Source organism: Lepidochelys kempii, chromosome 6 (genome assembly GCF_965140265.1).
Source record: "Lepidochelys kempii isolate rLepKem1 chromosome 6, rLepKem1.hap2, whole genome shotgun sequence".
In the NCBI taxonomy this organism is placed as follows: domain Eukaryota; kingdom Metazoa; phylum Chordata; order Testudines; family Cheloniidae; genus Lepidochelys; species Lepidochelys kempii.
In genome coordinates, this window is record NC_133261.1 from 66,148,659 (window position 1) to 66,165,918 (window position 17,260).

At 43.7% G+C, this 17,260-nt stretch overlaps 1 protein-coding gene and 1 long non-coding RNA gene across 3 annotated transcripts; one reads left to right on the forward strand and one right to left on the reverse strand.

Moving 5' to 3' along the window:
• Positions 1 to 6,233: 6,233 nt before the first annotated feature.
• Positions 6,234 to 11,873, reverse strand: LOC140912975 (uncharacterized). Its single transcript, XR_012159430.1, has 3 exons — positions 9,242 to 11,873; positions 7,208 to 7,456; positions 6,234 to 6,620 (listed from the first exon to the last, which is right to left on the reverse strand). It is a non-coding gene; the product is annotated as an uncharacterized lncRNA (long non-coding RNA).
• SRSF5 (serine and arginine rich splicing factor 5) lies at positions 11,332 to 16,398 on the forward strand. 2 transcript variants are annotated; one of them, XM_073348480.1, is made up of 8 exons: positions 11,335 to 11,491; positions 12,184 to 12,335; positions 13,095 to 13,165; positions 13,360 to 13,458; positions 13,740 to 13,809; positions 14,994 to 15,067; positions 15,360 to 15,470; positions 15,632 to 16,398. In XM_073348480.1, exons 2-8 carry the CDS (start codon positions 12,210 to 12,212, stop codon positions 15,879 to 15,881), a joined length of 801 nt encoding a protein of 266 aa, XP_073204581.1. In that variant the 5' UTR covers positions 11,335 to 11,491; positions 12,184 to 12,209; the 3' UTR covers positions 15,882 to 16,398. The 2 variants fall into 2 exon arrangements, with proteins under 2 accessions (XP_073204582.1, XP_073204581.1); XM_073348481.1 differs by lacking the exons at positions 15,360 to 15,470; positions 15,632 to 16,398 and having other exon boundaries at positions 11,332 to 11,491; positions 14,069 to 15,026.
• Positions 16,399 to 17,260: the final 862 nt, after the last annotated feature.

Below are 17,260 nucleotides of genomic sequence, written 5' to 3' on the forward strand. Positions count from 1 at the left end.
ACAAATTGTGACAAACCAACCTGATAGCTTTCTTTGACAGGGTAACAAGCCTTGTGGATGGGGGGAAGCGGTAGATGTGGTATGATCTTGATTTTAGTATGGCTTTTGATACTGTCCCACATGGCCTTATCATAAATAAACAAGGGAAATGCAACCTAGATAGAGCGACTATAACGTGGGTGCAAAACTGGCTGGAAAACCATTCCCAGAGAGTATTTAGCAGTGGTTCACAGACAGGTTGGAAGGGCATAACGAGTGGGGTCCCACAAGAATCAGTTCTGGGTCCGGTTCTGTTCAATATCTTCATCAATGATCTAGGTAATGGCATACAGAGTACACTTATAAAGTTTGTGGACAATACCAAGCTGGGAAGCGTTGCAAATGCTCTGCAGGATAGGATTAACATTCAGAATGATCTGAACAAACTGGAGAAATGGTTTGACGCAAATAGGATGAAATTCAATAACGACAAATGCAAAGTATTCCATTTAGGAAGAAACAATCAGCTGCACACATACCACATGGAAAATGACTGCCTAAGAAGGAGTACTGCGGAAAGGGATCTGGGGGTTATAGTGGACCACAAGCTAAATATGAGTCAACAGTGAAACGCTGTTGCAAAAGAAAGCAAACATCCTTCTGAGATGTATAAGCAGAAGTGTTGTAAGCAAGACATGAGCAGTAATTCTTCCACTCTACTCCATGCTGATTAGGCCTCAACTGGAGTATTGTGTCCAGTCCTGGGTGCCACATTTCAGGAAGCATGTGGACAAATGGGAGAGAATCATAGAATATCAGGGTTGGAAGGGACCCCAGAAGGTCATCTAGTCGAACCCCCTGCTCGAAGCAGGACCAATTCCCAGTTAAATCATCCCAGCCAGGGCTTTGTCAAGCCTGACCTTAAAAACCTCTAAGGAAGGAGATTCTACCACCTCCCTAGGTAACGCATTCCAGTGTTTCACCACCCTCTTAGTGAAAAAGTTTTTGCTAATATCCAATCTAAACCTCCCCCACTGCAACTTGAGACCATTACTCCTCGTTCTGTCATCTGCTACCATTGAGAACAGTCTAGAGCCATCCTCTTTGGAACCCCCTTTCAGGTAGTTGAAAGCAGCTATCAAATCCCCCCTCATTCTTCTCTTCTGCAGGCTAAACAATCCCAGCTCCCTCAGCCTCTCCTCATAAGTCATGTGTTCCAGACCCCTAATCATTTTTGTTGCCCTTCGCTGGACTCTCTCCAATTTATCCACATCCTTCTTGTAGTGTGAGGCCCAAAACTGGACACAGTCCTCCAGATGAGGCCTCAACAATGTCGAATAGAGGGGAACGATCACGTCCCTCGATCTGCTTGCTATGCCCCTACTTATACATCCCAAAATGCCATTGGCCTTCTTGGCAACAAGGGCACACTGCTGACTCATATCCAGCTTCTCGTCCACTGTCACCCCTAGGTCCTTTTCCGCAGAACTGCTGCCTAGCCATTCGGTCCCTAGTCTGTAGCTGTGCATTGGGTTCTTCCGTCCTAAGTGCAGGACCCTGCACTTATCCTTATTGAACCTCATCAGATTTCTTTTGGCCCAATCCTCCAATTTGTCTAGGTCCTTCTGTATCCTATCCCTCCCCTCCAGCGTATCTACCACTCCTCCCAGTTTACTATCATCCGCAAATTTGCTGAGAGTGCAATCCACACCATCCTCCAGATCATTTATGAAGATATTGAACAAAACCGGCCCCAGGACCGACCCTTGGGGCACTCCACTTGATACCGGCTGCCAACTAGACATGGAGCCATTGATCACTACCCGTTGAGCCCGACAATCTAGCCAGCTTTCTACCCACCTTATAGTGCATTCATCCAGCCCATACTTCCTTAACTTGCTGACAAGAATACTGTGGGAGACCGTGTCAAAAGCTTTGCTAAAGTCAAGAAACAAGTCCAGAGACGAGTGACAAAAATGACTAAAGGTCTGGAAAACATGACCTATGAGGGAAAACTGAAAAAACTGGGTTTGTTTAGTCTGGAAAAGAGGAGACATGACAACAGTTTTCAAATATGTAAAACGTTGTTACAAGGAGGAGGAAGAAAAATAGTTTTTCTTAACCTCTGAGGATAGGACAAGAAGCAATGGGCTTAAATTACAGCAGGGGAGGTTTAGATTGTGCATTAGGAAAAACTTCCTGTCAGGGTGGTTAAGCACTGGAATAAATTGCCTACGGAGGTTGTGGAACCTCCATCACTGGAGATTTTTAAGAGGACGTTAGACAAACGCCTGTCAGGAATGGTCTAGATAATTAGTCCTGCCACGAGTGCAGGGGACTGGTCTAGATGACCTCTCGAGGTCCCTTCAAGTTCTATGATTCTATGTCTACACCCATCCCACAGGGTCCTAGACCCTGGGCTCCACCCTGTGCCCAGAAGTCTACACAGCAATGAAACAACCCCGCAGCTGAGCCCTGCAAGTCCGAATTGGCTAGCACAGACCAGCCGTGTGTGTCTAGTTCCTGTGTAGACGTACCCTCCATTGCTATTTTGGGGAGACTTTACTGGTACTAGCAATGGCGGAAGTACAAGAGTAGCACCATTAGCTGCTAGTATTTTAATCACTGTGACCTCTAGCCCAGTTCAAAGAATTTCTAGAAGACACACCTGTTAAAATATCAGTGGCTATAGGGTAAACTAGATCTCCCACCTTGACCTCTGCTAAGTTCAGTGGAGCTGTAGTGGTGATAGCAACAGTGGGAAATCCTAAGAAAAGAGTCCCGTGGAAACAAGACTTGTGAGATCCCTTATCACCTTATGTTTTAACCCAGTACACGAGATAAGTTGGGGCATTTGAGCCAACTCATAAAACTTGTTCTTCTGGGGTTGGGGAAGGAGATTCTCAGCAGAGGTCCTCATCTCTGGAACTTGCTTCCTTGCTCAGTCTGACAAGGAGTTGTCTTAGCAGTGTTCACTTTTGCATTGTAGTTGTAGCTGTGTTGGTCTCAGGATATTAGAGAGACAAGATGGGTGAGGTAATATTTTTTTTATTGGACTAACTTCTGTTGGTGAAAGAGACAAGCCCTCTTTGAAGATGAGTTCTGTGAAGCTCAAAAGCTTGTCTCTCTCACCAACAGAAGTTGGTCCAATAAAAGATATTACCGCACCTACTTTGTTGTTGACTTTGACAGTTCATCTAGTGTATAGTTTGTGTCAGTAACTTAGACATGACAGTCTGCCCAGTGAATGCCAGAGCTGTGCAATATATAGTGCAAATACATTATTTTGCTGTTGTGAGCAATTACCTGTACTGCCCTGTATGGCAGAACCAGCCCTGCCCTATTTGTTTTGCCAGACAACTCTGAGCCATTCTTTACAAGAAGAAGATATAAACTCAACAGATGGGGACTGGCAACCCTTTTGGGCAACTTTTGCTACTGCCTTTTAATTTTGAGCAGCCAAAATTCTAATGTTTTTATTTTTATTTTCAAAAAATATGTATATCAAGAAAATGTAGCTGTTAGGATCCATAACTCTTATGTGGGACCAGCAAAAGATTGCTAAAGAACTGAACTTGTCTTTTTGTTGTTTTGGTTTTTTTCTGTTTTATTTTATATAATGAAGGCATGAAAAAATGGTTTTTAAAATATCTTTTACCTTAGAAATATCAGGAATGTAAGGTCTGCCTTTGTGCCTCACAACATGTTCTCTGTGAGCTCTTAAAAGAGTAAAGTTGCTGAAGCTTTAACAAAAGGACCCTTTGCCCATTAGCAATTTAATCTTATTTAGCTATTGAAGTTAAATACATTTAAACAAAAGAGAGTCTTAAATAACTGGATGAAATATATATTTCCCTCTCATTAACACAGCTTGCACCATCTTGGTCCTATAGATGATCTCATTTCACTTATTCTCCAGTTAGTCTTGCAAGGTAGACCACAGTATATTTCTTCTCTCTCTCTATCCTCCTGCATACTAGATACCATAGTATCTGAGTGCTTTGAAATATCTAATGGATTTTATCCTCACAACACCCAGGTCTCTTGAGTCCCAGTTCAATTATTTAACCACAGTACCATCCTCCCTTCCCCTAATGTAAAAATAAACAGGAAAAATCACTCTCCCAACCCAAATCACCTTTTTTTCCCCTTTACAAGTCACCTTTTAAAGAAATGCAGTAATCCTCTACAATGCTCCAGTTTATCTGAGTTTACTACTGTATGTTAAACCATTAATATGGATTCCCGTAGTTTTTTACTAGGGGAAGCTATTCTTCCCCATGTCAAATAGTGTCCCAGTGCCTAGTGACATAGTACATATTTTTTAATCTTTCAGATGTCTGATGGTAGGGTTCATGTATCTCCCTTTAACTAGAGAAGGAGCCCATTTTTATACCTATGTTAGCAGCACAGTACAGATTGGCAGTTTTGTCAGATCTGCCTGGTAACATGAATTCACAGTTTTCTCTCAAGAAAAGCAGTCAAAGCTGGTAGCATAGGCACCGACTCCGTGGGTGCTCTGGAGCTGGAGCACCCACAGGGAAAGACTTGTGGGTGCTTTGCACCCACTGGCAGCCAAGCTACCCTCACCCCCTACCCCACCTCCTCCCCCTCCCTTGAGCACGCTGTGTCCCTTCTCCTCCGCCTACCTCCCAGGACTTCCTGTCCAGCCGCCACCAACCAATGTTGGCAGCATTAGCACACTCTGGGAGCGGGGGGAGGAGTGGGAACATGGCGCGCTCGGGGGGGGGGGGAGAAAAGGCAGGGCTGGGGCAGGGATTTGGGGAAGGAGTTGGAATGGGGCAGGATTGGATTTTTGTGTCCTAAGAGGCTTGTGCATATGTTGTTTAATTAGCTGGTGGCAACAGCTGGTTTTCTTTGTCAGCTCTTCCCGGAGGGGGAGGGGGTGAAAGGGCTTGAGGGTACCCCACAGGAAGAAATTCCCAAGTGCGCCTTCCTGGGTTCTCAAAGGGGTTTTTGCACTTGGGTGGTGGCAGCATCTACCCATCCAAGCTCAGGAAAAAGCTGTAACCTTAGGAGTTTAATACAAGACTGGAGTGACCAGTATAATTTTTAGAATCCTTGAGGGCCCCCACCTTCTGCACTCAAAGTGCCAGAGTAGGGAAATCAGCCTTGACACCATGTATTCAAAGCAAACCAGTATTTATTTTTGTATATCAATAGTGCTGTTCTTAAATCTAAAATCCAGACAAACTTGGAGAAGATCATAGAATAACATTATCAAGGGCTGGAGAGACTCACCCTCCTACACCCCAAACTCCTCACCCCCAACCAGAGTCCTCACCACCTCCCGTACCCCAAGCCCAATTTTGTGTGCATTCATGGCCCGCCATACAATTTCTATTCGCAGATGTGGCCCTCAGGCCAAAAAGTTTGCCCACCCCTGGGCTAACTGTATCTGCCCTACACTCAAACACGAAGCCTACACCATAAAAAGAACTCCACACCTATTTCATTTTACAACCCTTTCACCCTTTTGCCCAAGATGCCATTTAACACTATACATTCACTTACCATTCATTCATCTCACAGATCACACTCATCTCTCACCTAATGTCTGACAATCCCCATGGCAACAAGACCCCTGTACCCTGCTACTGACAATACCTATACACCACAGTTCTGAAATAAGGCATACTGAATCTCTCAGGGTACATATGCACCTCTTTCCTTTGATCATACACATTGATGTTAGCCCCCCAGATTGCCTTTCATAGCTCTGCCAAGATGCTTCACAAATTCCTACACCAGAGGTTCTCAAACTGTGGGTAGGGACCCCAAAGTGGGTTGCAACTGTTTTAATGGGGTTACCAGGGCTGGCATTAGACTTGCTGGGCCCAGGGGCAGGGGCTGAAGCCCGAGCCCCACCATCTGACACCAGAGCCAAAGCCCTTGTTGGCAAAGCTCAGGTTAGAGGGCCCCAGCCTGGGGCTGAAGCCCTAGGGCTTCGGCTTTGATCCCCCTGCCCGGGGTGGTGGGACTTGGGCAGGCTCAGGCTTCTGATCCCCCATCCTGGGGTCGTGCAGTAATTTTTGCTGTCAGTAGGGGGTTGCAGTGCAATGAAGTTAGAGAACTCCTAACCAGTGTATTCCCCAGGAACTGAAATTAGGGGTGGGTGGGGGGAGGTGTTTGAATTTCCTGGGGGGGTGGGGGGGTTGGGGTTGTCAGGGTCAATGAGGGGTGAGACCGTGAGAGTGAAGGTGGGCTGTATGGCACCATAGTAAAACTGAAAAAATGTTTCATGACCATTTATTAGATTTAACTCATGTTTCAAAATCACACAAATTAAAGTTGGCTACTCAAGCCTTCTATGAAGCACTATGCCTACATCCTTCTTGGTTTCTTGTTATAATTTTGCACAACTCTGTTAATGAATTTCTTGAATGTAATGCGTTCATCTTCGGTGACTTCTCGTGTGTCCGGTACTTCCATTCCTTCAATTGATATGCTTATTAGTTCATTCACATGATCAGGCAGAAGGCGACTACTTTCAGAACACAAAATTCTAGTCAATGATGAAAAACAACACTCAATTGTAGCTGTTGTGACTGGAAGTAGCAAGAGATGAATTCCTACTTCTTTCATCCCAGGAGACATAGCACAAAGATCAGGTCGAGCCACTAGTGATGATAAAAAAGAAGTTGAAGTCAAATCATTCATTCATTCATTGTATGATATTCCACTGTGTTCAAATTCTCTATTCTGTCCTGAGCACACGGCAGCCCCATTGCTAGTAGTGCCTCACTCCACTCAACTTTTGGTGTTTTATGGGACAGGCATCTGTAAGTCTGTGTATGTTTTCAGTTGTCTTATATACTTCTTGTCCTCTTCACTTAAGGATTATTTTAAGATCATAGAATATCAGGGTTGGAAGGGACCTCAGCCGATCATCTAGTCCAACCCCCTGCTCAAAGCAGGACCAATCCCCAATTTTTGCCCTAGATCCCTAAATGGCCCCCTCAAGGATTGAACTCACAAGCCTGGCTTTAGCAGGCCAATGCTCAAACCCCTGAGCTATCCCTCTATAAATGCCTTCATTAGTCAACTTCTGGACTGAAATTTTTGCTTCTTCCAGTACTTTTTCAATGGATAGCTCTCTGATTGATCCAAATGTAACTTCTATTGCTGGACAAAGATCTACTACTGTTGTAGTAGATGCCTGGATGGCATTGTTTAATGACCCAAGAGGTTTCAACAGTAGACTTACGAGGGAGAGAATGGAATAGTCTTCTCTGAATGTAGTAGCAAAAGTAATCCACCAGCCTCACTACTTAGATCCATTCCATCTTGGTAGATACTTTCCAAAGCCAGCAATAATGGCTGGTGGAATTTTAAGACAACAGCCAAGGATCGCTCATGAGAAAGCCAGCGGGTTTTCCCAGGTTGGACTAATTTGAACTCCAGTCCCAGTGTATCTTCTATATTTTCCAAGATATTCAGTCTTTTTGGACTCTTGCTGAAAAAAAAATATAATGAAGACATTAAATTTATAACTTTTTAATGTCTTCAGAAGATTCTGCAGCTCGTACTAGTGCCAGTTGGAGTAGATGGCCTCTGCAGTGTGTATAGGAGAGATCAGAGTTACACTTTTCTCTGAGCAAAGCTTATACTCCACCACATCTTCCAGAGAAGTTTGCAGCTCCAACAAATGCACAAGCAGCCATCAGTTTGGGGTCCAACTGACAAGCATTTAACTCTAAGATGTGGGTTGTAATAGATGCAGCCGACGTGTCTTCTATAACTTGAACATCTAGGAATGCATCTACCGGCCTACCCGACATCAAGAAAAGTTATGGTTATGGTAACAGTGTTTTGTTAGTCCAACAGGTTTAAATATATCAGTTCTAAACCAATATAGTTATACCAGCTATACCAAAACTGTGTGTAGGCCAGCCCTAAGACACAATTCCATGCTGCTCAGACTGTATAGGAAATTGCATCTTGATTTTTTTCGGAACACAAGACCTTGGGTGTTGGAGGGCACAGATAAAAATAGACACCACCTATGCATGTGAAAGTCCCTCTCCGCTATGCAAGTAGTTCTGCTTTGCTAACATTTGTATGGTAACAGTGTTTTATTAGTCCAGCTGGTTTAAAAATGGTTCTTGTAATCATAACCACAGTTTAAACACAGTTTGTCTGGGCTGTGTAGTGGAAGCATGATCACTTTAGTACTGTGTTTAACGTTTCTCTAAAATTAGCACACAAAACTACAGATAGTTAAGGCTGTGGCAGGACACAGTCTATCAACCCAAAACCTTAAAAGCACAGAATTTAGGGACTATCTACACTAGAAATGCTAGTGGTGCAGCTGGAGCTACAGTGCTGTAGCACCTCAGTATAGACACTACCTACACCAATGAGAGGGGTTCTCCCGTCAGTGTAGGTAATTCAACTCCCTGAGAGGTGGTAGGTAGGTTAATGGAAAAATTGTTCCATCAACTTAGCATTCACTATCTACACTGGGTCTTAGGTTGGATGAATTATGTCACTCAGGGGTATGGATTTTTCACACCCTGAAAGACATAGTTAGGTGGATCTAATTTTCCAGTGTTGACTCTAAGGTGTTAAAGGGAAAGCTTTGCACGTTCCTTTCCACCTTCACTACTATTACACTGTTGATAATGCTCTCCCAACATTCCCTTTGCTTCCATCTCCAACAGATACCAAAAAGCATTATATACGCCCAACTTCATCAAACTTGTAGTCTAAGGCAAAACCTGAACAGTGACCTCATATGCTTATCAACTGTCACACATTCCATGTCTTTGGGAAGTTATTCTCCATTAACACTGCTGAGGTCACTATTATTATGGGTTGAGTTAAACCTAGTTATGCATTGGGTTAAACCTCACTGAAACTTGTGTGAATGAGCCATCCACTGAAGACAGCTGTCAGAGACAATTAAGGAACCAGGAGGTTGCCAAAATAGCATGCACTAAACAAGGCTGGCTTGTTTTTATGAAGTTGGGTGGCAGTTTTCATGCAGTCGTGCTCGCAGGTTTTTTCCCCTTGTCTCTGGAGCTGCTCTTTTTTCTTAGACTATGATCCCTATTAAGGTTTGCCCTAAACAGCAAGTTTGATTAAGCTGATGTTAGTTTCTCATTTGATCTCCACCTCACAGCAAATTTTTCATCAAATTAAAATCTAGAAGTTTAGCTTTGTGCACATATTTTCTACGATGGCTAAAGAGTTATAAAATGTTCTGTAGACAAACACTATCAATTTATATCTAACTTACCAGAAATCCAAACAGTAACTGGCAATGTGGATAAAGGACTAATGCAGAGGGTTTTAGATTTCTTGCAAAATGAATAAAAAAGTGGGAAATCCAGTGAAAAATTGCCAGGATTGATTCTTAAACATACTATGCTCTGTATCAATTCATTTTTCATCAAATACCATGAAAAATTCAAAGAGCGTGCGAAGGTTATATTCTGTGTTTTAATTTTTGCCATTTCAGTAACACTTTTAAAACAAGAACTTCATTATTGCTCTCACCAGTGGAAGTACACCAGTGGTAACAATGGAGTCTAGTACACAGAGATTAGGGAAAAAGGACAAAGTATGAACAGAGGAAAACAGGAATGCAGAAAAGAAGGAAAGAAAGGTATGGAAAAACAAAGAAAAGAGAGGAATGTGAAGAGACAGGAAAAAGATGGAATAATGAAGAAAAACATGTTTTTCAGGGAATTCAAACATGTTTCTGCTTCTGTTTCCAGCACCATCAAAAAGAAGTGAGTTCTGCCTAACATGTCCACGTAGTCTTAGTTTTTACTCCTATCTTTCAAGGTTTATCCAAGAGTTAAAGGGCCCATCTCATCATGGCAGTCTCATATTTTAGCTTCTCACATCCCCTCACCAAAACCTCCTCCCCTCTCCCACAATTAATTCAGTTCAAATTAGAAGAAACAACCAAACTGCATTATTTTTGTAACTCCCAGATTTCTTTCACTTTTAGAACCCAGTAGGCCATTTGTTATCTTGACTGCAGCCTTCCTCTGGAACCAAACTAAATAAAACAATCCTAGGCCAAATTAATCTCTAAAATCAACAGAGCTAAATCAGGGCTGAAGTTGGCCTATGTCTTTAGTCTGTCACTATTTGCTTGGTTCTGAATTAACCTTAATTATTTAGATCTCTGGTCTATTTTTATTGTTTTAATAAGCTGGTGGGCAAGAGCACACTGCTTTTCAGTTCCTGCAAGCCTCTGCTCACTTCTGTCAGGGTCCTGAATATGAGATGCTCAACAGAGGTGCAGTTCTTAATTGATATATCATTAGATAGATAGCCAATATTTTGTTAACCCTTCTTGCTATTAGCTTAGCACCTTATTTCAGATTCAGGTACGCTGCTGTGCTAGGAAGCATGATGAAAACAGAGTTGTTTGTATTCCACCGCAGCCCCAAGATGGCTTCCTGGATGATGCAATGTTTAACCCTTTCTGTTCCAGACTTTATGATGTCAGGCCAGTTTTTTACAGCCCTTTCTCTCGCGCGCGCACACACACAGAGACAGCTTCAAGTTACTGCTGATGTCTGTAAAGGATCTTGCGAAATAAACGCTCTTTTTAAAGTGCCGGCTGGTCCTGACCTTTGTGTGCTAGAACAACACTGGATTTGAGGAGTTGGTCAGCGGCAGCTTCACCACCATGCTGCATTGAACAGACGTTGGTCCAATAAGAAGATATGACCTCGTCCCCCCACTCTCTCTCCTCCACCAGCAGTGGGGCCAGCCTGGAGGCAGGAAGTTTGGGAGCGGGGAAATATCACGAAGGGAGGACCCAGGGCAGCCGGAAGATTTCACCACCCGCGAGGGCTTCCCCAAGCTGGGAAAGGGGGAGATTTTCGCCTGACTCATGTGCCAACCGTGCGGGGAGTCCCGGGCTCGCTACCGCGCTACGAATACGGAGGCTGCGCTGGCATTGATGGGCCCCCGCCGCGCTCCAGCGGCCTCCAGCCCGCAGGCTCCTCCAGGCCCTGGAGTGAGTCACGGTGTCAAAACGCACGTGACCCAGCAACTGCCTCCGGGGGTGGGGTGGGCACTGCACCGGGCCGGCGGTACGGGAGGTGTAAAGAAATGGGGGGACTGGATGTGCCCGTCCCGAGTTGCTCTCCGCGGGCCTGGCGCCGCCCCACGGCTCTACGGTGCCCAGCGCCTCAGCCCCCCGACTAACAGCCAGGGCCGCGCCGGGCCCGTATCGCGAGACTCAGGGACACCTGGACAAGCCCCGCCTACCCGGTGACCTAGCTTCTCTCTGCCACGAGGGGCCCCATCCCCCCTCTCCTCTCCACCCATGGGGGAGCCGGAGATGGGTCACGTGACGCCAACGTCACGTGCTAGCAGCCTCCATTTTGTGGCGCAGTTACGCAGCGCACTCGCCAGTCGGGAGCTAGACGCCGCAGGGGGAAGATCGGGCGAGTAGTTACTGATCATCCAACCCGCGCACCCGTCTGGCCTTGGCACGCACCGCGAGACCATCGTAGCGCAGGTTGGCGAGGGGCTAGCGGGCCACACGACGGACAGGAGAGAAGGGAGCTGAGACAGGAAATTGTGGGGAACGCGGGACGGGGCTGGGGAAGACCGGGGTGGGGAGGAGGAGCAGCGCTACTCGGGGAGGCGGTCTCTGGTCTGTGGGAGTGAAGTGGGGGAAGGGCTTGGTGCTGCTGTCGCTTTCTCGCTGCTACTTAACTCTACCCTTTGGGAGCTGGGCGCTAGTCCCTTGGCGGGGGTGCTTATCGTTGCTGTTCTCTTTGGGCGCGGCTCGGGCGGCCATTTTGTGGAATGGAAATGGCGGCGTCTACTGCCTTCTCCTCTAACTTGGGAACTCTTTGCGCATGTGCGGGTCGCTGAGCTCCGCAGGAAAGTCACCCGAGCGTGGGGCGGGAGCGCGCTTGGCTCGTCCTCATTGGTGCAGGGAGGGGTGGTGTTTGTCTTGGCTCGTTCTCATTGGGGCTGAGCGGGAGGGGCGGGGCTCGCCGGTGCGATGTTCTCGGAGTTTCTAGACTGCGGCACAGGGCTGGCGGCTGCGCAGTGAGGGTGGGGTGGGCGTTGCGTGGCGCGGCGCGGCGGGGGAGAGGCGGACAAAAGCTGACTGAGGTGGGGGGATGTCGGGCCCCTGATCCCCGTGACCGCTGCAGTTGACGCCTGGCGCGGCTGATAGTCGCCTTGCTTCTCTTACAGCCGATTTAATCGTGATTAACGACACTATGAGCGGCTGCCGCGTATTCATCGGGAGGCTGAACCCTGCAGCCAGGGAGAAGGATGTGGAACGATTCTTCAAGGGATACGGACGCATCCGGGATATTGATCTGAAAAGGGGCTTCGGATTTGTGGTAAGAGCTGTTGCCGCAAAACTCAACTCCCTGCAGAGGTTGTTGCGTGCCTTCAGTAGCTTGTAATGTCTCTGAAATATACCTGCTCTACCTCATAGGTGAGAGTGAAATAGGCAGATTCATCCCTTGGGTAAGGACTGACCTAATTTATGTCCGTGTTTGCTTTCCGTTGTAGTGGGATAAAACATGTAATTTTTCTTTTTATTTGGGGTTGGTGGAAGTTGGGGTAACAGATTTTGCTTGTCTGGGTTGAGCGTTTATGGTGCAATGTAAACATGCTGGAATGCAGCCTGTAAGCTTCCATTTCCATTAAAATTTTTGTCTAAAAATTAAGATTTCTACTAGTAATGCAATGTGTTGTAGTAATTTTTGCTGTAGTTTAAGATTTGTATACATTTTAAAGCACTGCAGTGGTTCAGTGACGATACCATCTATGCCAACTGCAGGGCTTCTGTCAGTGTAGGTAATCCACCTCCCTAAAAGTTGGTAGGTCGGTCAGTCTCCTGTCAACCTAGCCCTGCTTACACTGGGGTTAAACTTGGTTTAACTGCATGCTTAGAGGTATAGATTTTTCACACCTCTCAGTGGTGAAGTTATACCAGCCTAATTTCCTAGTGTAGGCTAAGATTTAGTTTCATAAACTGGAGAGCTGCTTTTAATGCTTTCTTTTATAAGGCTGTAGTAGTCTAATAACTAGGCAGTTTGCATATGTTTTTCTATTAAATGTAGTATCAAAGATGGTGTTTTCTTATGAATTAGGAATTTGAGGATCCAAGGGATGCAGATGATGCAGTCTATGAACTGGATGGAAAGGAGCTCTGCAGTGAGAGGTAAATGTCTTGATACTAGTAGCATCCAGTATGCTGTTTCATATGCACCTTTAAAACAGTTTGATTTACTCATCTAGTTTTATTTTAAACTTATACTCCATATAAAATGTGAATATCCGTTCTCTTGTATTTCTCATTAACAAAAGCTTGTCACAAAGGGTACACAAGTGAAATGGAGTCCTGTTTTCTTTCAGGGTTACAATTGAACATGCACGGGCCCGTTCCAGAGGTGGCAGAGGCAGAGGGCGATATTCTGATCGCTTTAGTAGCCGACGTCCACGTAATGACAGGAGGTATGTATAGTTGAGTAGTCTTAATGTATATGATCCAGTTAAGTGTGTCATACTACCATCTGACTGACAACCCCCTCCCCCCGTACTTCAATTGATATAGCAGTGCCAAAGGTAGTTACTACATGAAATAGGCATGTTCTGCTTATTTTATGGAAGGTTACTTTGTAACTTATATTTTTAAATCCTGGACCATCTTTTTTCATTGGTCTTGCAAAACTTAGTGAAATTGTAGTGTCCTTAACTTGAAATACTGAAGATGACACTAAATATTTTCCACACAGAAATGCCCCACCTGTACGAACAGAAAACCGTCTGATAGTAGAGAATCTGTCTTCCCGAGTCAGCTGGCAGGTTTGTTAAAACATAATTAACTATTTTGATTTCATTTAATAGGTATGTAATGTAAAATTATATTTTAATAAAAATATAATAAAATATATTTGAAAACATTATTATTAATGTTAGTTTAAATAACATAACTTAGGTATTTTCAAATTAATGTAATATGTAAATACTCAGTGTAAATATTTGAGGAAATTTATAAATATATATATATTTTTTTCTTGTTCAAAATCAATTTTAACCACATATTAAACCCTTTATTTGCCAGCCTATCTGTGTCGTTGGCCTTATGACGAGGAGTGCCTGTGGGTTATCCTAATCGTTGTCTTGGTCACTCTTGGTTGGGCCTGGTTGACTTTTCCAGTCAGCTCCTACAATGTAGCAGTTGGCCACCTCTAGATCTGTGTTTGCTGGTCTAGACGTAATCGATGCACTTCCTTAAAGTGCCAGTTTGCAGCGATCCCAGAGAGTTAACGAGATCTGATCCTTAAGTTGAGAGCTGTTCCTCCTGTAACGCTTCCGAATAAGAGGTCCTGGTCGAAAAGAGTTGAAAGATACGAAATTAGGTGGTCGGTCGTTGGAATCCTGATCGCAGTAAAGTGGTCCTTGGTAACTCCACAAGAGTAGAAAATGTCTGCATCCGTCAGTAGTCTGCTAATAGGGAGGGCTGTGCGATTAAAGGCTTCCATCGACTGGGTAGTGTTCTTCAAATGGGTGGCGAAGAGCCAGTCGGGCATATATCATGACGGTATCTTCGATCGCTTAATGCAGTTTGCTGCTTGGCTAGCCTAGGGAAATTTTAATGAAGGTAAAGTAAACTATATTTTTATGACATATGGGGCACAAAATAACTGGTGTATTGTAAACATTCTGTATGAACATAAGGCTTATTCTATTGCAGTATCTTTTTACACTTCAAAAATATGTAGGTAATATGCACTCAGCTCCATATATAGACTAATACTTTCTTTTAATGTTAAAACTATCAGCATTTTGCTTTAAGCAAATGTGCTATTTTCATTTATTTCGTGCCCTGATGTAGATATTTCAATTTTGATAGAATACAAGTATGGCAAGTGCCATGTTTGTAATTTTATCTAACATCTTCTCTTTCAGTAGTCATGTTCTTACCTTTTTTATATATGTAAACATTAGTTCTGTTTCTTTGCATAACAAATTTGGTCTCGTGTTAGGATCTCAAAGACTTCATGAGACAAGCTGGGGAAGTAACCTTTGCAGATGCACACAGGCCTAAGCTAAATGAAGGGTAAGTATCTGGAACTGTTGTCAAACTTGTTGAGCATTCATTACTAGATTCAGATATTTCTAAATACTGAATGTAGTTTCAGCACTCTTAATGGGTGCCCACAGCTTGAGTTGAAACATAGCCCCATCGGATTTTAGCAAAAGCAAATGAGTGCTATTTGAGGGAGAAAAACATTAATTCGCTGTTCAGTTACTGACATGAATGAGCTAGCAATACTTGAAGATCTGTCACATGGGCTAGGTAATTCCTGTCACTTAATGTGAATCATGGTGGTTTTCTTTCTTTTTTAAAGGGTGGTTGAGTTTGCCTCTTACAGTGACTTAAAGAATGCTATTGAAAAACTCTCTGGCAAAGAAATCAATGGAAGGAAAATTAAACTAATTGAAGGCAGCAAAAGACACAGGTATGAGTTTGTTTATTAAATCTCCAAATGATGCTGAAGTACAGACTGAAATTTCCTTGTGAACACTCCCTCTCCTTGACAAAGCATTCAGAATTTTACATTGCTATTAGCTACTACGTATTGACATAGTAGTATAACATCGATTTGTATAACTTCATTAGTAGGTCCAGAAGCCGGTCTCGTTCCCGTAGCAGGAGCTCATCCAGGTCTCGCAGCCGTTCTCGTTCCCGAAGCCGCAAGTCTTACACCAGGTCCAGGAGTAGGAGCCGTAGCAAGTCTCGTTCAGTTAGTAGGTCTCCAATGCCTGAGAAGAGCCAGAAACGAGGTTCTTCTAGTAGATCAAAATCTCCAGCATCTGTGGATCGGCAGAGGTCTCGGTCAAGGTCCAGATCTGTTGACAGTGGAAATTGAACTATATAAGTAACATGCTTGAAGGCCTTTTTTAAAGCATACTTGCTAAAAACTTGTGGTAAGTATGTGGTGGTTTTTCTGTGGGGAAGGGTTTGGATGTGGGGGAGGGACAAAAAACTTTGTAGATATGGACCACAGCGGGGTATGAATTAAATGTATCGTCTTTTGATAATCTTTTTCTTTCTTGCTCACATTTTTGTGGATGTCAAGTGTATAGTTTTGTGTATATGGGCAGAGCTCTTTATAACTAAAGCTAATCTCTATTTTTTTTGTACTCAAAAAAAAAAAAAATCACCTGAACGTTTTAGTTCCCAGTGTATTCAAACATGTGAATGGTAATTCAAGATTAGTTTAATGTCTTCAATTAAACTAGTAGCTTTAGACATTTAAGAGCTCTACATACGTGCTGTACATAAAGCTTTATATCAGAGGGTTTTTTGTGCTTCAGTTGTTTCCGTTGAGTCAGCAAAATAGACTACACTGTTCAAGATTGATAATAAAACCTTAATTTTAAAAATTGTCTCATTTCATTTAACATGCGTTTTCACTCAACACTCGAAAAGAACCCAAAACATCTATATGCTGTTCAGGTCTCCTAATCACACAACTCATTTAAAAAAATTCACTTTTTGTCTCACAGGCAGCAGCTTGTGGGGGAGATTTTGTGTAGCTCCCCTGTGTTGGAGTAGAAGTAGAAACAAGCAGACTCATAATAAGGAAATGGTTTTTGTCCTCTACCTAACACTTGATAGTGCATATCTTCAAGGAACAGGTGGTAATGAGTAAGCACAATTAAATGGATCTGAAGAAAGGAAATCAAGTGTGACTATAACAACATTGGGAATCATTAGAAAAGAGATTAGACACACAAATTGTGTCTCTATAAAATCCAGGGTAATATCTACATCAAATACTCCATGCTCATGTGGTCGTCCCAGCTCCAAGATACCTATTCCTATATATCAAAACGGGCAACAACATGATTAGGGAAGAGCTCAGGGCTTCGGCGCGATTAATAAGACTGGGACTCTTCAGTTGTGACAGATGACTTCAGGGGGATGTGTTAGAGATATATAAAATCATGACTGGTGTAGCAGTTTTCAGACTAACAGCTGTGTTAGTCTGTATTTGCACAAAAGAAAAGAAGTACTTGTGGCACCTTAAAGACTAACCAATTTATTTGAGCATAAGCTTTTGTCCGCTACAGCTGTAGCTCACGAAGGCTTATGCTCAAATAAATTGGTTAGTCTCTAAGGTGGAGCAGTGTTGTTCCTCATAACACAACTCTTAGGACTCATTAAATGAATAGGCAGCAGATTTAAAATAAGGAAGTATTTCTTCATACAACACATGGTGTGGAACTCTGCCAGAAAATGTTT